At 55.9% G+C, this 25,829-nt stretch overlaps 1 protein-coding gene across 1 annotated transcript in view; it reads left to right on the top strand.

Annotated features, from left to right (window-relative positions):
- LOC123084187 (uncharacterized) overlaps positions 1 to 20,193 on the top strand; it is a 40,968-nt gene extending 20,775 nt beyond the window's left edge. Inside the window, exon 2 of the mRNA XM_044505915.1 lies at positions 20,054 to 20,193. Coding sequence (XP_044361850.1) covers positions 20,054 to 20,193 — 140 coding nt within the window. The remainder of the gene's footprint in view (positions 1 to 20,053) is intronic.
- The last annotated feature ends 5,636 nt before the right edge of the window (positions 20,194 to 25,829 follow it).

The raw sequence follows: 25,829 nt of genomic DNA on the forward strand, positions 1-25,829 counted from the left end.
GGAGCGAGGTGCGGCGGCGGCGGCAGGTCGGGGTGGGGGGTGCGGCGGCGGCGCAGGGGTCGGGGTCGGGGGGTGCAGCAGCGGCAGCTCAGGGTGTGGGGGAGTAAGTGACTGGATGGGGGAGACCGTGACTGGATAAGGTCAACTATGCCGACGGCTAAGCCGTCGGCATAGCTCGGGGCGCCACATGGCACCTATGCCGACGGCTTAGCCGTAGGCATACTTTTTTTTCTTTTTATTAACCACGTCACCGATCTGCGTATAAGCTTCCCTATGGCCGCAGCTATGCCGACGGCTGCCGTCGGCATATTTTTATTTTTACTTTTATTATTTTGTATAAATTTTATAATGTTTTCTTATTTTTATAAATATTTTAATGTTTTCTTATACATATTTTTTACATGCAGAACATTATTTAAAATGTACCATACATTTTCTTTAATGATTTGGAACATTATTTTTAATGACATGATCTTTTTTTATATTGTACAACAATTTTCTAAAATATCACGTATATTTTTCTCTATGGTCTCGTGAAAGGTGATACATAGGAGAGCAACTGACTGAGGGGTACCGTTACCGAGTGCCTGATCCGGTAACTATGCGAGTAACTGATCCATCTACTACCGTGTCATCGCCGTCCGTTAAGGGGGGCCACGCCCCGGAGACGCGTGCCGCCTCTTCGGACATGCCACCACACCACCCCGCATGTATGAGGGCCCGGTGCGATGCTCCGGTGGCATTGCTACCCCCCAGGGCCCCCGACCCGCCTAACCCTGTAGCGTTTGACCACGGGATCTAGCCCTTTGACTTTGCACGGACGGGATTTGAACCAGTGGACCTCTCCACCCGGTTGTGTTAGGTCAGCCCATAGGAACACTTTGGAGCAACATCCGGGCCAGACCCACAGCAAGATCCCCTCCGTGTAGACCCGACGCGTCCGTTTCCCCCCTCCAGGTGCCGGCGGTGGCGCCGTCCGTGAGGGGGGCCAAACCCCGGAGACGCGTGCCGCCTCTTCGGACATGCCACCACACCACCCCGCATGTATGAGGGCCCGGTGCGACGCTCCGGTGGCATTGCTACCCCCAGGGCCCCCGTCCCGCCTAGCCCTGTAGCGTTTGACCACGGGATCTAGCCCTTTGACTTTGCACGGACGGGCTTTGACCAGCGAACCTCCCCACCCGGTTGTGTTAGGTCAGCCCATAGGAACACTTTGGAGCAACATCCGGGCCAGACCCACAACAAGATCCCCTCCGTGTAGACCCGACGCGTCCGTTTCCCCCCTCCAAGTGCCGGCGGCGGCGCCGTCCGTGAGGGGAGGCACACCCCAGACACCAAAAATTATGAAAAAATATTATCGTTCCTATAGCACATGTGCCCGCGTTGTGCAAAAAAAACTCATGATTTTATCGCGCTCGAGTATTTAATAATATTCACGCCGCATCGTTACCACAGAATGGCTACTACCGTGTCATCGCCGTCCGTGAGGGGGGCCACGCCCCGGAGACATGTGCCGCCTCTTCGGACATGCCATCCACACCACCCCAGATGTATGAGGGCCCGGTGCGATGCTCCGGTGGCATTGCTACCCTTCCAGGGCCCCCGTCATGCCTAACCCTGTAGCGTTTGACCAAGGGATCTAGCCCTTTGACTTTGCACGGACGGGATTTGACCAGTGGACCTCTCCACCCGGTTGTGTTAGGTCAGCCCATAGGAACACTTTGGAGCAAATCCGGGCCAGACCCACAGCAAGATACCCTTCGTGTAGACCCGATGCGTCCGTTTCCCCCCTCCAATGCCGGCGGTGGCGCCATTCGTGAGGGGGGCCAAACCCCGGAGACGCGTGCCGCCTCTTCGAACATGCCACCACACACCCCGCATGTATGAGGGCCCGGTGCGACGCTCCGGTGGCATTGCTACCCCCCAGGGCCCCTGTCCTCCCTAACCCTAGAGCGGTTGACCACGAGATCTTGCCCTTTGACTTTCCACGGACAGGCTTTGAACAGTGGACCTCTCCACCCGGTTGTGTTAGGTCAGCTCAGAGGGACACCTGGGAGCAACATCCGGGCCAAACCGACAGCTACATCCCTCCGTGTAGACCCGACGCGTCCGTTTCCCCCCTCCAGGTGCCGGCGGCGGCGCCGTCCGTGAGGGGGGGCACACCCCGGACACGCGTGCCGGGCGTTTGCAACCACCAAACACTTCCAAACTTGTGAGAGGCCGCCTACGCAAGATTTGGCGGCATGCTAGCCCCCGGAGGCCGCCGGCCACAGCCGTAGACGCGCGAAGGGCAATCCGCGTAGAGGGAATTTTTGGGATACTTCTCCATCACCAAAAATTATGAAAAAAATATTATCGTTCCTATAGCACATGTGCCCACGTCGTGCAAAAAAACTCATGATTTTATCGCGCTCCGAGTATTTAATAATATTCACGCCGCATCGTTACCGCAGAATGGCTACTACCGTGTCATCGCCGTCCGTTAGGGGGGGCCACGCCCCGGAGACGCGTGCCGCCTCTTCGGACATGCCACCACACCACCCCGCATGTATGAGGGCCCGGTGCGATGCTCCGGTGGCATTGCTACCCCCCAGGGCCCCCGTCCCGCCTAACCCAGGAGCGGTTGATCACGAGATCTAGCCCTTTGACTTCCCACGGACGGGCTCTGACCAAGTGGACCTCTCCACCCGGTTGTGTCAGGTCTACCCATAGGGACACCCGGGAGCAACATCCGGGCCAAACCCACAGCTACATCCACTCCGTGTAGACCCGACGCGTCCGTTTCCCCCCTCCAGGTGACGGCAGCGGCGCCGTCCGTGATGGGGGGCACACCCCGGAGACGCGTGTCGCCTCTTCGGACATGCCACAACACCACCCCGCATGTATGAGGGCCCGGTACGATGCTCCGATGGCATTGCTACCCCCAGGGCCCCTGTCCCGCCTAACCCTGGAGTGGTTGACCACGGGATCTAGCCCTTTGACTTTGCACGGACGGGCTTTGACCAGCGGACCTCCCCGCCCGGTTGTGTTAGGTCAACCCAAAGGAACACTTTGGAGCAACAACCGGGCCAGACCCACAGCAAGATCCTCTCCGTGTAGACCCGACGCGTCCGTTTCCCCTTCCAGGTGCCGGCGGTGGCGCCGTCCGTGAGGGGGGGCACACCCCGGACACGCGTGCCGGGCGTTTGCAACCACCAAAACACTTCCAAACTTGTGAGAGGCCGCCTACGCAAGATTTGGCGGCATGCTAGCCCCCGGAGGCCGCCGGCCACAGCCGTACACGCGCGAAGGGCAATCCGCGTAGAGGGAATTTTTGGGATACTTCTCCATCACCAAAAATTATGAAAAAAATATTATCGTTCCTATAGCACATGTGCCCACGTCGTGCAAAAAAACTCATGATTTTATCGCGCTCCGAGTATTTAATAATATTCACGCCGCATCGTTACCGCAGAATGGCTACTACCGTGTCATCGCCGTCCGTTAGGGGGGGCCACGCCCCGGAGATGCGTGCTGCCTCTTCGGACATGCCACCACACCACCCCGCATGTATGAGGGCCCGGTGCGATGCTCCGGTGGCATTGCTACCCCCAGGGCCCCCGTCCCGCCTAACCCTGTAGCGGTTGATCACGAGATCTAGCCCTTTGACTTCCCACGAACGGGCTCTGACCAGTGGACCTCTCCACCCGGTTGTGTCAGGTCTACCCATAGGGACACCCGGGAGCAACATCCGGGCCAAACCCACAGCTACATCCACTCCGTGTAGACCCGACGCGTCCGTTTCCCCCCCTCCAGGTGACGGCAGCGGCGCCGTCCGTGATGGGGGGCACACCCCGGAGACGCGTGTCGCCTCTTCGGACATGCCACAACACCACCCCGCATGTATGAGGGCCCGGTACGACGCTGCGGTGGCATTGCTACCCCCAGGGCCCACGTCCGCCTAACCCTGGAGTGGTTGACCACGGGATCTAGCCCTTTGACTTTGCACGGACGGGCTTTGACCAGCGGACCTCCCCGCCCGGTTGTGTTAGGTCAGCCAGAGGGACACATTGGAGCAACAACCGGGCCAGACCCACAGCAAGATCCTCTCCGTGTAGACCCGACGCGTCCGTTTACCCCCCTCCAGGTGCCGGCGGCGGCGCCGTCCGTGAGGGGGGGCACACCCCGGACACGCGTGCCGGGCGTTTGCAACCACCAAAACACTTCCAAACTTGTGAGAGGCCGCCTACGCAAGATTTGGCGGCATGCTAGCCCCCGGAGGCCGCCGGCCACAGCCGTAGACGCGCGAAGGGCAATCCGCGTAGAGGGAATTTTTGGGATACTTCTCCATCACCAAAAATTATGAAAAAAATATTATCGTTCCTATAGCACATGTGCCCACGTCGTGCAAAAAAACTCATGATTTTATCGCGCTCCGAGTATTTAATAATATTCACGCCGCATCGTTACCGCAGAATGGCTACTACCGTGTCATCGCCGTCCGTTAGGGGGGGGCACGCCCCGGAGATGCGTGCCGCCTCTTCGGACATGCCACCACACCACCCCGCATGTATGAGGGCCCGGTGCGATGCTCCGGTGGCATTGCTACCCCCCAGGGCCCCCGTCCCGCCTAACCCTGTAGCGTTGACCACGGGATCTAGCCCTTTGACTTTGCACGGACGGGATTTGACCAGTGGACCTCTCCACCCGGTTGTGTTAGGTCAGCCCATAGGAACACTTTGGAGCAACATCCGGGCCAGACCCACAGCAAGATCCCCTCCGTGTAGACCCGACGCGTCCGTTTCCCCCCTCCAGGTGCCGGCGGTGGCGCCATCCGTGAGGGGGCCAAACCCCGGAGACGCGTGCCGCCTCTTCGGACATGCCACCACACCACCCCGCATGTATGAGGGCCCGGTGCGACGCTCCGGTGGCATTGCTACCCCCCCCAGGGCCCCTGTCCTGCCTAACCCTAGAGCGGTTGACCACGAGATCTTGCCCTTTGACTTTCCACGGACAGGCTTTGAACAGGGGACCTCTCCACCCGGTTGTGTCAGGTCAGCTCAGAGGGACACCTGGGAGCAACATCCGGGCCAAACCCACAACAAGATCCCCTCCGTGTAGACCCGACGCGTCCGTTTCCCCCCTCCAGGTGTCAGCGGCGGCGCCGTCCGTGAGGGGGGCACACCCCGGACACGCGTGCCGGGCGTTTGCAACCACCAAAACACTTCCAAACTTGTGAGAGGCCGCCTACGCAAGATTTGGCGGCATGCTAGCCCCCGGAGGCCGCCGGCCACAGCCGTAGACGCGCGAAGGGCAATCCGCGTAGAGGGAATTTTTGGGATACTTCTCCATCACCAAAAATTATGAAAAAATATTATCGTTCCTATAGCACATGTGCCCACGTCGTGCAAAAAAACTCATGATTTTATCGCGCTCCGAGTATTTAATAATATTCACGCCGCATCGTTACCGCAGAATGGCTACTACCGTGTCATCGCCGTCCGTTAGGGGGGGCCACGCCCCGGAGATGCGTGCCGCCTCTTCGGACATGCCACCACACCACCCCGCATGTATGAGGGCCCGGTGCGATGCTCCGGTGGCATTGCTACTCCCCAGGGCCCCCGTCCCGCCTAACCCTGTAGCGGTTGATCACGAGATCTAGCCCTTTGACTTTACACGGACGGGATTTGACCAGTGGACCTCTCCACCCGGTTGTGTCAGGTCTACCCATAGGAACACTTTGGAGCAACATCCGGGCCAGACCCACAGCAAGATCCCCTCCGTGTAGACCCGACGCGTCGTTTCCCCCCTCCAGGTGCCGGCGGTGGCGCCATCCGTGAGGGGGGCCAAACCCCGGAGACGCGTGCCGCCTCTTCGGACATGCCACCACACCACCCCGCATGTATGAGGGCCCGGTGCGACGCTCCGGTGGCATTGCTACCCCCCCCCCCAGGGCCCCCTGTCCTGCCTAACCCTAGAGCGGTTGACCACGAGATCTTGCCCTTTGACTTTCCACGGACAGGCTTTGAACAGGGGACCTCTCCACCCGGTTGTGTCAGGTCAGCTCAGAGGGACACCTGGGAGCAACATCCGGGCCAAACCCACAACAAGATCCCCTCCGTGTAGACCCGACGCGTCCGTTTCCCCCTCCAGGTGTCGGCGGCGGCGCCGTCCGTGAGGGGGGCACACCCCGGACACGCGTGCCGGGCGTTTGCAACCACCAAAACACTTCCAAACTTGTGAGAGGCCGCCTACGCAAGATTTGGCGGCATGCTAGCCCCCGGAGGCCGCCGGCCACAGCCGTAGACGCGCGAAGGGCAATCCGCGTAGAGGGAATTTTTGGGATACTTCTCCATCACCAAAAATTATGAAAAAATATTATCGTTCCTATAGCACATGTGCCCACGTCGTGCAAAAAAACTCATGATTTTATCGCGCTCCGAGTATTTAATAATATTCACGCCGCATCGTTACCGCAGAATGGCTACTACCGTGTCATCGCCGTCCGTTAGGGGGGGCCACGCCCCGGAGACGCGTGCCGCCTCTTCGGACATGCCACCACACCACCCCGCATGTATGAGGGCCCGGTGCGATGCTCCGGTGGCATTGCTACCCCCCAGGGCCCCCGTCCCGCCTAACCCAGGAGCGGTTGATCACGGGATCTAGCCCTTTGACTTTGCACGGACGGGATTTGACCAGTGGACCTCTCCACCGGTTGTGTTAGGTCAGCCCATAGGAACACTTTGGAGCAACATCCGGGCCAGACCCACAGTAAGATCCCCTGTGTAGACCCGACGCGTCCGTTTCCCCCCTCCAGGTGCCGGTGGTGCGCCGTCCATGAGGGGGCCAAACCCCGGAGACGCGTGCCGCCTCTTCGGACATGCCACCACACCACCCCGCATGTATCAGGGCCCGGTGCGACGCTCCGGTGGCATTGCTACCCCCAGGGCCCCCGTCCCGCCTAGCCCTGTAGCGTTTGACCACGGGATCTAGCCCTTTGACTTTGCACGGACGGGCTTTGACCAGCGGACCTCCCCACCCGGTTGTGTTAGGTCAGCCCATAGGAACACTTTGGAGCAACATCCGGGCCAGACCCACAACAAGATCCCCTCCGTGTAGACCCGACGCGTCCGTTTCCCCCCTCCAAGTGCCGGCGGCGGCGCCATCCGTGAGGGGAGGCACACCCAGACACCAAAAATTATGAAAAAATATTATCGTTCCTATAGCACATGTGCCCACGTCGTGCAAAAAAACTCATGATTTTATCGCGCTCCGAGTATTTAATAATATTCACGCCGCATCGTTACCACAGAATGGCTACTACCGTGTCATCGCCGTCCGTGAGGGGGGCCACGCCCCGGAGACATGTGCCGCCTCTTCGGACATGCCACCACACCACCCCACATGTATGAGGGCCCGGTGCGATGCTCCGGTGGCATTGCTACCCTCCCAGGGCCCCCGTCACGCCTAACCCTGTAGCGTTTGACCAAGGGATCTAGCCCTTTGACTTTGCACGGACGGGATTTGACCAGTGGACCTCTCCACCCGGTTGTGTTAGGTCAGCCCATAGGAACACTTTGGAGCAACATCCGGGCCAGACCCACACAAGATACCCTCCGTGTAGACCCGACGCGTCCATTTCCCCCCTCCAAGTGCCGGCGGTGGCGCCATCCGTGAGGGGGGCCAAACCCCGGAGACGCGTGCCGCCTCTTCGGACATGCCACCACACCACCCCGCATGTATGAGGGCCCGGTGCGACGCTCCGGTGGCATTGCTACCCCCCCCCAGGGCCCCTGTCCTGCCTAACCCTAGAGCGGTTGACCACGAGATCTTGCCCTTTGACTTTCCACGGACAGGCTTTGAACAGGGGACCTCTCCACCCGGTTGTGTCAGGTCAGCTCAGAGGGACACCTGGGAGCAACATCCGGGCCAAACCCACAACAAGATCCCCTCCGTGTAGACCCGACGCGTCCGTTTCCCCCTCCAGGTGTCAGCGGCGGCGCCGTCCGTGAGGGGGGGCACACCCCGGACACGCGTGCCGGGCGTTTGCAACCACCACAACACTTCCAAACTTGTGAGAGGCCGCCTACGCAAGATTTGGCGGCATGCTAGCCCCCGGAGGCCGCCGGCCACAGCCGTAGACGCGCGAAGGGCAATCCGCGTAGAGGGAATTTTTGGGATACTTCTCCATCACCAAAAATTATGAAAAAAATATTATCGTTCCTATAGCACATGTGCCCACGTCGTGCAAAAAAAACTCATGATTTTATCGCGCTCCGAGTATTTAATAATATTCACGCCGCATCGTTACCGCAGAATGGCTACTACCGTGTCATCGCCGTCCGTTAGGGGGGCCACGCCCCGGAGACGCGTGCCGCCTCTTCGGACATGCCACCACACCACCCCGCATGTATGAGGGCCCGGTGCGATGCTCCGGTGGCATTGCTACCCCCCAGGGCCCCCGTCCCGCCTAACCCAGGAGCGGTTGATCACGAGATCTAGCCCTTTGACTTCCCACGGACGGGCTCTGACCAGTGGACCTCTCCACCCGGTTGTGTCAGGTCTACCCATAGGGACACCCGGGAGCAACATCCGGGCCAAACCCACAGCTACATCCACTCCGTGTAGACCCGACGCGTCGTTTCCTCCCCTCCAGGTGACGGCAGGCGCCATCCGTGAGGGGGCACACCCCGGAGACGCGTGCCGCCTCTTCGGACATGCCACAACACCACCCCGCATGTATGAGGGCCGGTGCGATGCTCCGGTGGCATTGCTACCCCCCCCAGGGCCCCTGCCTGCCTAACCCTAGAGCGGTTGACCACGAGATCTTGCCCTTTGACTTTCACGGACAGGCTTTGACAGGGGACCTCTCCACCCGGTTGTGTCAGGTCAGCCAGAGGGACACCTGGGAGCAACATCCGGGCCAAACCCACAAGCAAGATCCCTCCGTGTAGACCCGACGCGTCCGTTTCCCCCCTCCAGTGTCCGCGCGGCGCCGTCCGTGAGGGGGGCACACCCCGGACACGCGTGCCGGGCGTTGCAACCACCACAACACTTTCCAAACTTGTGAGAGCCGCCTACGCAAGATTTGGCGGCATGCTAGCCCCCGGAGGCCGCCGGCCACAGCCGTAGACGCGCGAAGGGCAATCCGCGTAGAGAGAATTTTTGGGATACTTCTCCATCACCAAAAATTATGAAATAAATATTATCGTTCCTATAGCACATGTGCCCATGTCGTGCAAAAAAACTCATGATTTTATCGCGCTCCGAGTATTTAATAATATTCACGCCGCATCGTTACCGCAGAATGGCTACTACCATGTCATCGCCGTCCGTTAGGGGGGCCACGCCCCGGAGATGCGTGCCGCCTCTTCGGACATGCCACCACACCACCCCGCATGTATGAGGGCCCGGTGCGATGCTCCGGTGGCATTGCTACCCCCCAGGGCCCCCGTCCCGCCTAACCCTGTAGCGTTTGACCACGGGATCTAGCCCTTTGACTTTACACGGACGGGATTTGACCAGTGGACCTCTCCACCCGGTTGTGTTAGGTCAGCCTATAGGAACACTTTGGAGCAACATCCGGGCCAGACCCACAGCAAGATCCCCTCCGTGTAGACCCGACGCGTCCGTTTCCCACCTCCAGGTGCTGGCGGTGGCGCCGTCCGTGAGGGGGGCCAAACCCCGGAGACGCGTGCCGCCTCTTCGGACATGCCACCACACCACCCTGCATGTATGAGGTCCCGGTGCGACGCTCCGGTGGCATTGCTACCCCCCAGGGCCCCTGTCCTCCCTAACCCTAGAGCGGTTGACCACGAGATCTTGCCCTTTGACTTTCCACGAACAGGCTTTGAACAGTGGACATCTCCACCCGGTTGTGTAGGTCAGCTCAGAGGGACACCTGGGAGCAACATCCGGGCCAAACCGACAGCTACATCCCCTCCGTGTAGACCCGATGCGTCCGTTTCCCCCCTCCAGGTGCCGCGGCGGCGCCGTCCGTGAGGGGGGCACACCCCGGACACGCGTGCCGGGCGTTTGCAACCACCACAACACTTCCAACACATGAGAGGCTACGCAAGATTTGGCGGCATGCTAGCTCCTGGAGGCCGCCGGGCCACAGCCGTAGACGCGCGAAGGGCAATCCGCGTAGAGGGGATTTTCGGATACTTCTCCATCACCAAAAATTATGAAAAAATATTATCGTTCCTATAGCACATGTGCCCACGTCGTGCAAAAAAACTCATGATTTTATCGCGCTCCGAGTATTTAATAATATTCACGCCGCATCGTTACCGCAGAATGGCTACTACCGTGTCATCGCCGTCCGTTAGGGGGGCCACGCCCCGGAGACGCGTGCCGCCTCTTCGGACATGCCACCACACCACCCCGCATGTATGAGGGCCCGGTGCGATGCTCCGGTGGCATTGCTACCCCCAGGGCCCCCGTCCCGCCTAACCCTGTAGCGTTTGACCACGGGATCTAGCCCTTTGACTTTGCACGGACGGGATTTGACCAGTGGACCTCTCCACCCGGTTGTGTTAGGTCAGCCCATAGGAACACTTTGGAGCAACATCCGGGCCAGACCCACAGCAAGATCCCCTCCGTGTAGACCCGACGCGTCCGTTTCCCCCCTCCAGGTGCCGGCGGTGGCGCCGTCCGTGAGGGGGGCCACACCCCGGAGACGCGTGTCGCCTCTTCGGACATGCCACAACACCACCCCGCATGTATGAGGGCCCGGTGCGATGCTCCGGTGGCATTGCTACCCCCAGGGCCCCCGTCCCGCCTAACCCTGGAGCGGTTGACCACGGGATCTAGCCCTTTGACTTTGCACGGACGGGCTTTGACCAGCGGACCTCCCCGCCCGGTTGTGTTAGGTCAGCCCATAGGAACACTTTGGAGCAACAACCGGGCCAGACCCACAGCAAGATCCTCTCCGTGTAGACCCGACGCGTCCGTTTCCCCCCTCCAGGTGCCGGCGGCGGCGCCGTCCGTGAGGGGGGCACACCCCGGACACGCGTGCCGGGCGTTTGCAACCACCAAAACACTTCCAAACTTGTGAGAGGCCGCCTACGCAAGATTTGGCGGCATGCTAGCCCCCGGAGGCCGCCGGCCACAGCCGTAGACGCGCGAAGGGCAATCCGCGTAGAGGGAATTTTTGGGATACTTCTCCATCACCAAAAATTATGAAAAAAATATTATCGTTCCTATAGCACATGTGCCCACGTCGTGCAAAAAAAACTCATGATTTTATCGCGCTCCGAGTATTTAATAATATTCACGCCGCATCGTTACCGCAGAATGGCTACTACCGTGTCATCGCCGTCCGTGAGGGGGGGCCACGCCCCGGAGACTGTGCCGCCTCTTCGGACATGCCACCACACCACCCCGCATGTATGAGGGCCCGGTGCGATGCTCCGGTGGCATTGCTACCCCCAGGGCCCCCGTCACGCCTAACCCTGTAGCGTTTGACCAGGGATCTAGCCCTTTGACTTTGCACGGACAGGGATTTGACCAGTGGACCTCTCCACCCGGTTGTGTTAGGTCAGCCCATAGGAACACTTTGGAGCAACATCCGGGCCAGACCCACAGCAAGATCCCCTCCGTGTAGACCCGACGCGTCCGTTTCCCCCCTCCAAGTGCCGGCGGTGGCGCCGTCCGTGAGGGGGGCCAAACCCCGGAGACGCGTGCCGCCTCTTCGGACATGCCACCACACCACCCCGCATGTATGAGGGCCCGGTGCGACGCTCCGGTGGCATTGCTACCCCCCCCCAGGGCCCCTGTCCTGCCTAACCCTAGAGCGGTTGACCACGAGATCTTGCCCTTTGACTTTCCACGAACAGGCTTTGAACAGTGGACCTCTCCACCCGGTTGTGTTAGGTCAGCTCAGAGGGACACCTGGGAGCAACATCCGGGCCAAACCGACAGCTACATCCCCTCCGTGTAGACCCGATGCGTCCGTTTCCCCCCTCCAGGTGCCGGCGGCGGCGCCGTCCGTGAGGGGGGGCACACCCGGACACGCGTGTCGGGCGTTTGCAACCACCACAACACTTCCAAACACATGAGAGGCTGCCTACACAAGATTTTGCGGCATGCTAGCTCCCGGAGGCCGCCGGCCACAGCCGTAGACACGCGAAGGGCAATCCGCGTAGAGGGGATTTTTCGGATACTTCTCCATCACCAAAAATTATGAAAAAAATATTATCGTTCCTATAGCACATGTGCACACGTCGTGCAAAAAAACTCATGATTTTATCGCGCTCCGAGTATTTAATAATATTCACGCCGCATCGTTACCGCAGAATGGCTACTACCGTGTCATCGCCGTCCGCTAGGGGGGCCACGCCCGGAGACGCGTGCCGCCTCTTCGAACATGCCACCACACCACCCCGCATGTATGTGGGCCCGGTGCGACGCTCCGATGGCATTGCTACCCCCTAGGCCCCCCGACCCGCCTAACCCTGTAGCGTTTGACCACGGGATCTAGCCCTTTGACTTTGCACGGACGGGATTTGACCAGTGGACCTCTCCACCCGGTTGTGTTAGGTCAGCCCATAGGAACACTTTGGAGCAACATCCGGGCCAGACCCACAGTAAGATCCCCTCTGTGTAGACCCGACGCGTCCGTTTCCCCCCTCCAGGTGCCGGTGGTGGCGCCGTCCATGAGGGGGGCCAAACCCCGGAGACGCGTGCCGCCTCTTCGGACATGCCACCACACCACCCCGCATGTATCAGGGCCCGGTGCGACGCTCCGGTGGCATTGCTACCCCCAGGGCCCCCGTCCCGCCTAGCCCTGTAGCGTTTGACCACGGGATCTAGCCCTTTGACTTTGCACGGACGGGCTTTGACCAGCGGACCTCCCCACCCGGTTGTGTTAGGTCAGCCCATAGGAACACTTTGGAGCAACATCCGGGCCAGACCCACAACAAGATCCCCTCCGTGTAGACCCGACGCGTCCGTTTCCCCCCTCCAAGTGCCGGCGGCGGCGCCATCCGTGAGGGGAGGCACACCCCAGACACCAAAAATTATGAAAAAGATATTATCATTCCTATAGCACATGTGCCCACGTCATGCAAAAAAACTCATGATTTTATCGCGCTCCGAGTATTTAATAATATTCACGCCGCATTGTTACCACAGAATGGCTACTACCGTGTCATCGCCGTCCGTGAGGGGGGCCACGCCCCGGAGACATGTGCCGCCTCTTCGGACATGCCACCACACCACCCCGCATGTATGAGGGCCCGGTGCGATGCTCCGGTGGCATTGCTACCCCCCAGGGCCCCCGTCACGCCTAACCCTGTAGCGTTTGACCAAGGCATCTAGCCCTTTGACTTTGCACGGACGGGATTTGACCAGTGGACCTCTCCACCCGGTTGTGTTAGGTCATCCCATAGGAACACTTTGGAGCAACATCCGGGCCAGACCCACAACAAGATACCCTCCGTGTAGACCCGACGCGTCCGTTTCCCCCCTCCAAGGTGCCGGCGGTGGCGCCGTCCGTGAGGGGGGCCAAACCCCGGAGACGCGTGCCGCCTCTTCGGACATGCCACCACACCACCCCGCATGTATGAGGGCCCGGTGCGACGCTCCGGTGGCATTGCTACCCCCCAGGGCCCCTGTCCTCCCTAACCCTAGAGCGGTTGACCACGAGATCTTGCCCTTTGACTTTCCACGAACAGGCTTTGAACAGTGGACCTCTCCACCCGGTTGTGTTAGGTCAGCTCAGAGGGACACCTGGGAGCAACATCCGGGCCAAACCGACAGCTACATCCCCTCCGTGTAGACCCGATGCGTCCGTTTCCCCCCTCCAGGTGCCGGCGGCGGCGCCGTCCGTGAGGGGGGGCACACCCGGACACGCGTGAAGGGCGTTTGCAACCACCACAACACTTCCAAACACATGAGAGGCTGCCTACGCAAGATTTGGCGGCATGCTAGCCCCCGGAGGCCGCCGGCCACAGCCGTAGACGCGCGAAGGGCAATCCGCGTAGAGGGGATTTTTCGGATACTTCTCCATCACCAAAAATTATGAAAAAAATATTATCGTTCCTATAGCACATGTGCACACGTCGTGCAAAAAAAACTCATGATTTTATCGCGCTCCGAGTATTGAATAATATTCACGCCGCATCGTTACCGCAGAATGGCTACTACCGTGTCATCGCCGTCCGTTAGGGGGGGGCCACGCCCGGAGACGCGTGCCGCCTCTTCGGACATGCCACCACACCACCCCGCATGTATGAGGGCCCGGTGCGATGCTCCGGTGGCATTGCTACCCCCCAGGGCCCCCAACCCGCCTAACCCTGTAGCGTTTGACCACGGGATCTAGCCCTTTGACTTTGCACGGACGGGATTTGACCAGTGGACCTCTCCACCCGGTTGTGTTAGGTCAGCCCATAGGAACACTTTGGAGCAACATCCGGGCCAGACCCACAGCAAGATCCCCTCCGTGTAGACCCGACGCGTCCGTTTCCCCCCTCCAGGTGCCGGCGGTGGCGCCGTCCGTGAGGGGGGCCAAACCCCGGAGACGCGTGCCGCCTCTTCGGACATGCCACCACACCACCCCGCATGTATGAGGGCCCGGTGCGACGCTCCGGTGGCATTGCTACCCCCAGGGCCCCCGTCCTGCCTAGCCCTGTAGCGTTTGACCACGGGATCTAGCCCTTTGACTTTCCACGGACGGCTTTGACCAGCGGACCTCCCCACCCGGTTGTGTTAGGTCAGCCCATAGGGAACACTTGGAGCAACATCCGGGCCAGACCCACAACAAGATCCCCTCCGTGTAGACCCGATGCGTCTGTTTCCCCCCTCCAGGTGCCGGCGGCGGCGCCGTCCGTGAGGGGGGCACACCCCGGACACGCGTGCCGGGCGTTTGCAACCACCAAAACACTTCCAAACTTGTGAGAGGCCGCCTACGCAAGATTTGGCGGCATGCTAGCCCCCGGAGGCCGCCGGCCACAGCCGTAGACGCGCGAAGGGCAATCCGCGTAGAGGGAATTTTTCGGATACTTCTCCATCACCAAAAATTATGAAAAAAATATTATCGTTCCTATAGCACATGTGCCCACGTCGTGCAAAAAAACTCATGATTTTATCGCGCTCCGAGTATTTAATAATATTCACGCTGCATCGTTACCGCAGAATGGCTACTACCGTGTCATCGCCGTCCGTTAGGGGGGCCACGCCCCGGAGACATGTGCCGCCTCTTCGGACATGCCACCACACCACCCCACATGTATGAGGGCCCGGTGCGATGCTCCGGTGGCATTGCTACCCTCCCAGGGCCCCCGTCACGCCTAACCCTGTAGCGTTTGACCAAGGGATCTAGCCCTTTGACTTTGCACGGACGGGATTTGACCAGTGGACCTCTCCACCCGGTTGTGTTAGGTCAGCCCATAGGAACACTTTGGAGCAACATCCGGGCCAGACCCACAGCAAGATACCCTCCGTGTAGACCCGACGCGTCCGTTTCCCCCCTCCAAGTGCCGGCGGTGGCGCCGTCCGTGAGGGGGGCCAAACCCCGGAGACGCGTGCCGCCTCTTCGGACATGCCACCACACCACCCCGCATGTATGAGGGCCCGGTGCGACGCTCCGGTGGCATTGCTACCCCCCCAGGGCCCCTGTCCTCCCTAACCCTAGAGCGGTTGACCACGAGATCTTGCCCTTTGACTTTCCACGAACAGGCTTTGAACAGTGGACCTCTCCACCCGGTTGTGTTAGGTCAGCTCAGAGGGACACCTGGGAGCAACATCCGGGCCAAACCGACAGCTACATCCCCTCCGTGTAGACCCGATGCGTCCGTTTCCCCCTCCAGGTGCCGGCGGCGGCGCCATCCGTGAGGGGGGGCACACCCGGACACGCGTGAAGGGCGTTTGCAACCACCACAACACTTCCAAACACATGAGAGGCTGCCTACGCAAGATTTGGCGGCATGCTAGCCCCCGGAGGCCGCCGGCCACAGCCGTAGACGCGCGAAGGGCAATCCGCGTAGAGGGGATTTTTCGGATACTTCTCCATCACCAAAAATTATGAAAAAAATATTATCGTTCCTATAGCACATGTGCACACGTCGTGCAAAAAAAACTCATGATTTTATCGCGCTTCGAGTATTTAATAATATTCACGCCGCATCGTTACCGCAGAATGGCTACTACCGTGTCATCGCCGTCCGTTAGGGGGGCCACGCCCGGAGACGCGTGCCGCCTCTTCGGACATGCCACCACACCACCCCGCATGTATGAGGGCCCGGTGCGACGCTCCGGTGGCATTGCTACCCCCCAGGGCCCCCGACCCGCCTAACCCTGTAGCGTTTGACCACGGGATCTAGCCCTTTGACTTTGCACGGACGGGATTTGACCAGTGGACCTCTCCACCCGGTTGTGTTAGGTCAGCCCATAGGAACACTTTGGAGCAACATCCGGGCCAGACCCACAGAAAGATCCCCTCCGTGTAGACCCGACGCGTCCGTTTCCCCCCTCCAGGTGCCGGCGGTGGCGCCGTCCGTGAGGGGGGCCAAACCCCGGAGACGCGTGCCGCCTCTTCGGACATGCCACCACACCACCCCGCATGTATGAGGGCCCGGTGCGACGCTCCGGTGGCATTGCTACCCCCAGGGCCCCCGTCCCGCCTAGCCCTGTAGCGTTTGACCACGGGATCTAGCCCTTTGACTTTGCACGGAACGGGCTTTGACCAGCGGACCTCCCCACCCGGTTGTGTTAGGTCAGCCCATAGGAACACTTTGGAGCAACATCCGGGCCAGACCCACAACAAGATCCCCTCCGTGTAGACCCGACGCGTCCGTTTCCCCCCTCCAAGTGCCGGCGGCGGCGCCGTCCGTGAGGGGAGGCACACCCCAGACACGCGTGCCGGGCGTTTGCAACCACCACAACACTTCCAAACTCGTGAGAGGCCGCCTACGCAAGATTTGGCGGCATGCTAGCCCCCGGAGGCCGCCGGCCACAGCCGTAGACGCGCGAAGGGCAATCCGCGTAGAGGGAATTTTTCGGATACTTCTCCATCACCAAAAATTATGAAAAAAATATTATCGTTCCTATAGCACATGTGCCCACGTCGTGCAAAAAAACTCATGATTTTATCGCGCTCCGAGTATTTAATAATATTCACGCCGCATCGTTACCACAGAATGGCTACTACCGTGTCATCGCCGTCCGTGAGGGGGGCCACGCCCCGGAGACATGTGCCGCCTCTTCGGACATGCCACCACACCACCCCACATGTATGAGGGCCCGGTGCGATGCTCCGGTGGCATTGCTACCCTCCCAGGGCCCCCGTCACGCCTAACCCTGTAGCGTTTGACCAAGGGATCTAGCCCTTTGACTTTGCACGGACGGGATTTGACCAGTGGACCTCTCCACCCGGTTGTGTTAGGTCAGCCCATAGGAACACTTTGGAGCAACATCCGGGCCAGACCCACAGCAAGATACCCTCCGTGTAGACCCGACGCGTCCGTTTCCCCCCTCCAAGTGCCGGCGGTGGCGCCGTCCGTGAGGGGGGCCAAACCCCGGAGACGCGTGCCGCCTCTTCGGACATGCCACCACACCACCCCGCATGTATGAGGGCCCGGTGCGACGCTCCGGTGGCATTGCTACCCCCCAGGGCCCCTGTCCTCCCTAACCCTAGAGCGGTTGACCACGAGATCTTGCCCTTTGACTTTCCACGAACAGGCTTTGAACAGTGGACCTCTCCACCCGGTTGTGTTAGGTCAGCTCAGAGGGACACCTGGGAGCAACATCCGGGCCAAACCGACAGCTACATCCCCTCCGTGTAGACCCGATGCGTCCGTTTCCCCCCTCCAGGTGCCGGCGGCGGCGCCGTCCGTGAGGGGGGGCACACCCGGACACGCGTGTCGGGCGTTTGCAACCACCACAACACTTCCAAACACATGAGAGGCTGCCTACGCAAGATTTTGCGGCATGCTAGCCCCCGGAGGCCGCCGGCCACAGCCGTAGACGCGCGAAGGGCAATCCGCGTAGAGGGGATTTTTCGGATACTTCTCCATCACCAAAAATTATGAAAAAAATATTATCGTTCCTATAGCACATGTGCACACGTCGTGCAAAAAAACTCATGATTTTATCGCGCTCCGAGTATTTAATAATATTCACGCCGCATCGTTACCGCAGAATGGCTACTACCGTGTCATCGCCGTCCGTTAGGGGGGGCCACGCCCGGAGACGCGTGCCGCCTCTTTGGACATGCCACCACACCACCCCGCATGTATGAGGGCCCGGTGCGATGCTCCGGTGGCATTGCTACCCCCCAGGGCCCCCAACCCGCCTAACCCTGTAGCGTTTGACCACGGGATCTAGCCCTTTGACTTTGCACGGACGGGATTTGACCAGTGGACCTCTCCACCCGGTTGTGTTAGGTCAGCCCATAGGAACACTTTGGAGCAACATCCGGGCCAGACCCACAGCAAGATCCCCTCCGTGTAGACCCGACGCGTCCGTTTCCCCCCTCCAGGTGCCGGCGGTGGCGCCGTCCGTGAGGGGGGCCAAACCCCGGAGACGCGTGCCGCCTCTTCGGACATGCCACCACACCACCCCGCATGTATGAGGGCCCGGTGCGATGCTCCGGTGGCATTGCTACCCCCCAGGGCCCCTGTCCTGCCTAACCCTAGAGCGGTTGACCACGAGATCTTGCCCTTTGACTTTCCACGGACAGGCTTTGAACAGTGGACCTCTCCACCCGGTTGTGTTAGGTCAGCTCAGAGGGACACCTGGGAGCAACATCCGGGCCAAACCGATAGCTACATCCCCTCCGTGTAGACCCGATGCGTCCGTTTTCCCCCTCCAGGTGCCGGCGGCGGCGCCGTCCGTTAGGGGGGCCACGCCCCTGAGATGCGTGCCGCCTCTTTGAACATGCCACAACACCACCTCGCACATGTATGAGGGTCCGGTACGATGCTCCGGTGGCATTGCTACCCCCCCAGGGCCCCCGTCCCGCCTAACCGTGGAGCGGTTGACCACGAGATCTAGCCTTTTGACTTCCCACGGATGGGCTTTGACCAGTGGACCTCTGCACCCGGTTGTGTCAGGTCACCCGTAGGGACACCCGGGAGCAACATCCGGGCCAAACCCACAGCTACATCCACCGTGTAGACCCGACGCGTCCGTTTCCCCCCTCCAGGTGCCGGCGCCGTCCATGAGGGGGGCACACCGCGGACGTGAGGGGGGTCACACTCTGGAGACGGGTGTCGGGCGTTTGCAACCGCCACAAAACTTTTGCCGGCATAGCTGTTTTTGATTTTAATAAAATATAATGATCTATATTCAAAAGAACATGACCGCACATTATTAACGTGCTCGAAAAATACAAACCATATATATATATATATATATATTCATAATATATGAAAAAAATACAAACTACATATATATTCATATGTATGTTTATATTTAACATGCTACATGTTAGTTTATATAATAATACATAAAAAAGCTTAAAAAAATACATATGAAAAAAAAGTCTACCTATGCCGACGGCTATGCCGTCGGCATAGAGACGGCCAGGTTTTAGGCGGCGGGCGGCGTGCCGCGGATCGCTGACGTGGCATGTATGCCGACGGCAGCCGTCGGCTTAGCTCATGGACGGTGCGCCGCGGATCTGTGACGTGGCATGACGATATATGCCGACGGCCGGCCGTCCAGGCCGTCGGCATAGATTTGACGACGTTAGCCGCTGGTCACGGGCGGGGTCGCCGGGCCCACGGGTATGCCGACGGCTTGGTTATGCCGACGGCTGCTGTCGCCATGTTCGCAGCTGGGCCGACGACATATGTATGCCGACGGGTGCCGTCGGCTTAGCTCGTGGTAGCCCGACGGCCAAGGTACGCCGATGGCCAAGACGTGGCTGTCGGCATAGCGCAAAGTAGGCCGACGGCTGCCGTCGGCATTGATTTGGCCGTCGGGGTAGGGCCAATTTCCGGTAGTGCCAGGTACGCACTCGATGGTAGGTATACGTAACAAGCCGTATGTGATGTATTCCATTGAGCAATTGATTAGTTTCCCAGTCCAACTTCGAGCTGCATCGATCGCTGACGATGAGATACTGTGTTGGTCATGCGTGCAACTCTTGACCCGGAGGCCAAGGTGCTGGACCTGGGCTCTCGCAACTTCTTCCTCTGCTCCAACAGGAAGACCCAGAGTTCAGATAATCTGCTTCTTCACTCCGTACAGCCATGTCTTGATGTCTGAAAGACAGAGAGTAGTGCTGTAAAAATGGTGGTGAGAAGTTAGAACCCGACGTCTCGACCCATGTATGGTTGTGTACAGTGTAACTAACGTCCGATCCTCTGGATCAGCACGTAGTGTTAGGTTAGGTACTGTTTGGCAAAGACAAGGTACATATACGTACAGGTGATGGCCTGTACTAATTAAGACAACTTGAATTATGCATAACCTATAGAAATGTATGCACTAGTAGAAAAGGGGCCAATGGTCCAGGCCGGTCCAGTCAATTAGTCCCGGTTCAAACCAGAACCGGGACCAATGGGGCATTGGACCCGGTTCGTGAGCCCCGGGGGCCGGCCGGGCCACGTGGGCCATTGGTCCCGGTTCGTCTGGACCTTTGGTCCTGGTTGGAGGAACGAATCGGGACCAATGGTCCTCGCTCCTGGCCCACCACCATTGGTCCCGGTTGGTGGCATGAACCGGGACCAAAGGCTGCCCTTTAGTCCCGGTTCATGCCACCAACCGGGACTAAAGGGTTGGTCCTTGTTGCGGTCAGAGTTTAGTCCCACCTCGCCAACCGAAGGGAAATCAGACCGGTTATAAGCCCCTCCCTCTCTGCCTTGTTGAGCTCCTCTCAAAATGAAAATAGATGCCCTTATACAGGGAATTTAACCTAAATTCATACTGAATTTCTCTGAAGTTAGTAGAAATTTATTATGAATTTAGGTTGAATTTTCTCTATAAGCGCATCTATGTTCATTTCTGAGTAGTTTTTATATAGTTTTTTTCTTTTCTGCTATATTTATTTTTTTCTTTTTATTTCTGAGTTGTAATAAGTCATTAAAAATAAGCATCTATGCTCATTTTTTAGTAAAGTTAATCACACCTATTTTTTCTTCTATTTATTTCTGAACTGTAATAAGTCATTAAAAATGAGCATCTATGCTCATTTTTTTAGTAAAGTTAATCACAACTATTTTTGCTTCTATTTATTTCTGAGTAGTTTTTTATATAGTTTTTTTTCTTTTCTGCTATATTTATTTTTTCTTTTTATTTCTGAGTTGTAATAAGTCATTAAAAATAAGCATCTATGCTCATTTTTTAGTAAAGTTAATCACAACTATTTTTTCTTCTATTTATTTCTGAATTGTAATAAGTCATTAAAAATAAGCATATATGTTCATTTTTTAGTAAAATTAATCACAACTATTTTTGTTTCTATTTATTTCTGAGTAGTTTTTATATAGTTTTTTTCTTTTCTGCTATATTTATTTTTTTCCTTTTATTTCTGAGTTGTAATAAGTCATTAAAAATAAGCATCTATGCTCATTTTTTAGTAAAGTTAATCACAACTATTTTTTCTTCTATTTATTTCTGAATTGTAATAAGTCATTAAAAATAAGCATCTATGCTCATTTTTTTAGTAAAGTTAATCACAACTATTTTTGCTTCTATTTATTTCTGAGTAGTTTTTTATATAGTTTTTTTCCTTTCTGCTATATTTATTTTTTTTCTTTTTATTTCTGAGTTGTAATAAGTCATTAAAAATAAAAAAGAGGCGCAATGCTCGTTAATTTGCTTCAAGCCTTTCGGAATAGTGTCAACTGCACTGCACATAGCTCTGTGCAGTCTACCCTATTCCTCAAGGCTTGAAGCTAACCAACGTGCAGGTGAGCATTGAGCCTCTTCTTCATCGTCTCTGCACTCAGGGCTTATAAACAGCTGCGAGTGCCTCTCGCTTGGCGAGGTGGGACTAAAAAAACAGCTGCAGAAAGAATCAACTAAAAAACAGCTGCAGAAAATAAAAAATTAGACGGGTCCATTGGTCCCGGTTTGTGGCAACAACCGGTACCAATGCCACTCTTTGGTACCGGTTGGTGGCACCAACCGGGACCAATGCCCCTCTTTTGTCCTAGTTGGAGCCACCTTCCGGGACCAAAGGTCTTCGTTTCCCGCCCTTTGGGTTGCCGAAAAGAGGGCTTTGGTCTCGGTTGGTGGCTCAAACCGGGACAAAAGAGGAACATTGATCCCGGTTTGTGGCTCCAACCGGGACCAAAGCCTTTGCTATATAAGTAGCACTGCCGCCCCGCCCCCGACTTCGATCTCTCCCGACGCCGAGCGCTGTCTCCTGCCGCCACCTCGCCGTCGCTGCCCCGCCCCGACGCCGTCGCCGCCCGCCCTGCCGCCCCGACGCCGTACGTCGCCGCCCCGCCCCGCTGCCGTCGCCGCCCGCCCTGCCGCCCCGACGCCGCCCCGCCCCGCTGCCGTCGCCGCCCGCCCTGCCGCCCCGACGCCGCCCCGCCCCGACGTCGCCGCCCGCCCTGCTGCACCTCGCCGTCGCCGTCGCCGGCCATGAGCAACTTTCTTTTATTTTTGTTAGATTTATTTTAGATTTTTTTGTATAGTTCATAAATTTTTTTGTTAGATTAGATTTGTAGTAATTTAGATATGTAGTTCATATTGTGTAATTTAGATTGTGTAATTATTTTGTTCATATTATGTTAGATTTTTTTTTCTGTTAGTAGATTTTTTTGTTAGATTAGATGTGTAGATCTTTTTGTTAGATTAGATGTCGTGTAATTTAGATATGTAGTTCATATTGTGTAATTTAGATTGTGTAATTAATATGTAGTTCATATTTTTAGTAAGTACTATTTTATTTTATTTATAGTAGGTGCTTGATATATATATATATATATAGTTGAACTAGCTAGTTGATTTAATAAACTAATTTATTTTACTATATATAGAAGTAGTTTGTTTTTAGTAAGTAGTACTTTATTTATTTATAGTAAGTGCTTAATTAGTAGTTGAACTAGATAGTTGATTTAATTAATAAAACTACTTTATTTAACTATATATAGAAGTAGTTCCCGCATCGACATCGGCGATGCCTATCCCGCATCCTCGTCGTCGTCAACTCGGCGGTGGAGGCTTGCTTGATCAGGGCCATGTTCGGGACTGGGCTCCGCCGGGCTGGTATTGGGAGGTGCTACCTTCCGGGGGACGTAGGTTGGTGAGGAGGCAGCCCGTTGTTGACCCGATCCTTGTTTGGTGGCGGTCGCGTGGGCCAGTGACGGTGCCGAGGCTTCTGGACACCGCGGAGGTGGTACGTCACCGTGTCAGCGAGGAGGACGAGCACGTCCGTCGCTACATGGTTGCATTAGAGGGCAGGTTCGACAATACCTGGCAGGTTCTTCAGGGATCTCACTGGAGCTATGATCGTGTGATGGTTCCTTATCTTTGGGTGTCCACCGCCCGCATCGATACCCATCGGGCGCTACGGTTCTAGTTGTATTAGTGATGCTATATTAGTGATAATATTCGACGATGTACGGACACCAAGAGATGATGTACGTTTGCCTATAATTATTGAATGCATGCTAATTTGAATACTACTTTATTTTATGATTTGGTTTTGCTTATTTTATGATTTGGTTTTGCTTATTGAATGCTCATATTGGATAAGTTCTTCTTCGTTCCCGTGTGCTAGACAATTTGGTGTAATAATGCACTCGAGAATGAAGGAGGAGCTACGTACATCACCGATAGTCAACCCGTGATTAATAATCTAGTTTAATATTTGAATTATGAACGTAGGCCGGAAATGTCATACTCGGATGACGAAAACCGCCCGGGGGAGTGCGACTGGTGCCACGACGACCGAGGTATCTGCGACAGATTCATTGAGCTGGACGAAGATCGTCGCTTCAGCATTAAGCTCGAGGAGACCTTCGATGTTCATACGATACGCAACCGACGATATTTTTCATGACTTCAACTATTTTAGTCATGACAATTCGACTATTTTAATCATGACAATATTTTTCATATTTTCCAATTCGACTAGCTTATCCCATGCTTTGCAAGACGCTATGTCTTGGAGAGGATGGGTTTTGAAGACCATGAAAGTTTCGAAACCAAAAAGATTATCCTAAGTACCCATCATGGTGTGGATTTTCAAGTAAAGCTGTACAATGCTCAGAGTGTAACCCATTTTGGTTGCAAAAATTGGGAAGCACTTTGCAAGATGTATGGTCTTGATGAGGGTATGCTTGTCACCATGGATCTTGGTGATCCTACAATCGAGCAAGAGAGACCTTTGATTTGGGTCCTTGTGGATACACCTCCAATTCTTCCCTCATGTGAGCTTAACATAGTTATTAAGTAATTTATATTGTTTATTTCAAAATAGTTGACAACTTATCTTCATTGACAGCTTATTTTCATTCTTCAAAGAATGTGCGGAAGATGGTAGACAGAACCTACCACACCAAAGGCTCCGAATTAACTTATCAGGAGAAAAATCATCTGGTCGCATTTTGTACTGATCTTGAGAATTACAATATCTACAATCAAACTCCTCAACATTATGGTCAATACGTGCCACTAGTGCACGTGTTGAACTACGGTAACTACCATGGAGATACCCTGGTAAGATTATTTTTTACTATTACAACATCCATGCATCTTTTTGTACACTTCTAAAACTAGTAGATCATTGCTAACTACGAAGTTATTACTATGTTTTTCAACGGATAATCCCGAATGATTGTGTGCCTCATCTGATGTATACGCATGGTAGCCTTCATGTTTTGAACATACAACCAGGTCGTCCTACGAATCTCAACTGTCCATACCAGGTTTCTAAAAGAAGTGGAGACATAAGAATCAAATAATGGAAAAAATGTATGGACAGTCGTAAGGAGCTTCTTGGAAGCAAAAAGCAGCGAAGGGTAAGAATTGGAGACAGGATGATCGCCATTCTTCATAATGGAGAGTCAGGGTCTATATTGTTTTATGCTATTTTACCTTAAGGGTGTTTAGGTCCTACCTGATACTGATGATCATGTGCTAAGAACAATTATGTAGGGTTGGGTTCGATGACTATGAGGATGATGATCGTATGACTTATTATTAATAACGAGTAGAAGTTGTATGATGATGCATGATTAGTAGGACTTGTTATTATATATGATGATGTATGATGCGAGCATGCATGAGCATGTTATATCAGCAGGTGAAATGAACATAGCAGCAGCGTTGATAAACCAAGGATGAAGATATGAGAAAGGACACTTCTCTCTATTAGCTAGCTAATAACAACCTAAAAATAACCCCCCAAACCCCTAAAGCAGCCACTTTTGTAAAAAAACATGGACTTTTGGTCCCGGTTGATGCCACCAACCGGGACCAAAGGCCCCCCTGACTGGGCTCGGCGGACCGGCCATGTGGAGGCACATCTGTTCCGGTTCGTGTTTGAACTGGGACTAATGGGTGGAGGTATTTGTAACGACCCATTAGTCCCGGTTCATGAACCGGGACTAAAGGCCCTTACGAACCGGGACTAATTGATGTTTTTCTACTAGTGATGCTCACAGAAACAAAACCAGACTAGTCCTACTTAGCATAGCACATGCATAACCTATAGTCATGTACCCTCACAAAAACAAAACCTATTCATGTAGATCTTAATAGGATGGTTCATTAACTTAGTATCATGTTAGTAAGTGGAAATCCACCATTGTCGTCTTGCCCATGTTGTTGAAGAGTACATGTCTTGGTAAGCCGGCTTTTCCCTATTTCAATTCTGTTTTCCTGAATCAAGGCAGTCAAAGAGGCACCCAAGGTCCATTGAGTCTCTTCCATTGAAAAATATA

The sequence above is a fragment of the Triticum aestivum genome, chromosome 4A, assembly GCF_018294505.1.
Source record: "Triticum aestivum cultivar Chinese Spring chromosome 4A, IWGSC CS RefSeq v2.1, whole genome shotgun sequence".
Taxonomy (NCBI): Eukaryota; Viridiplantae; Streptophyta; class Magnoliopsida; order Poales; family Poaceae; genus Triticum; species Triticum aestivum.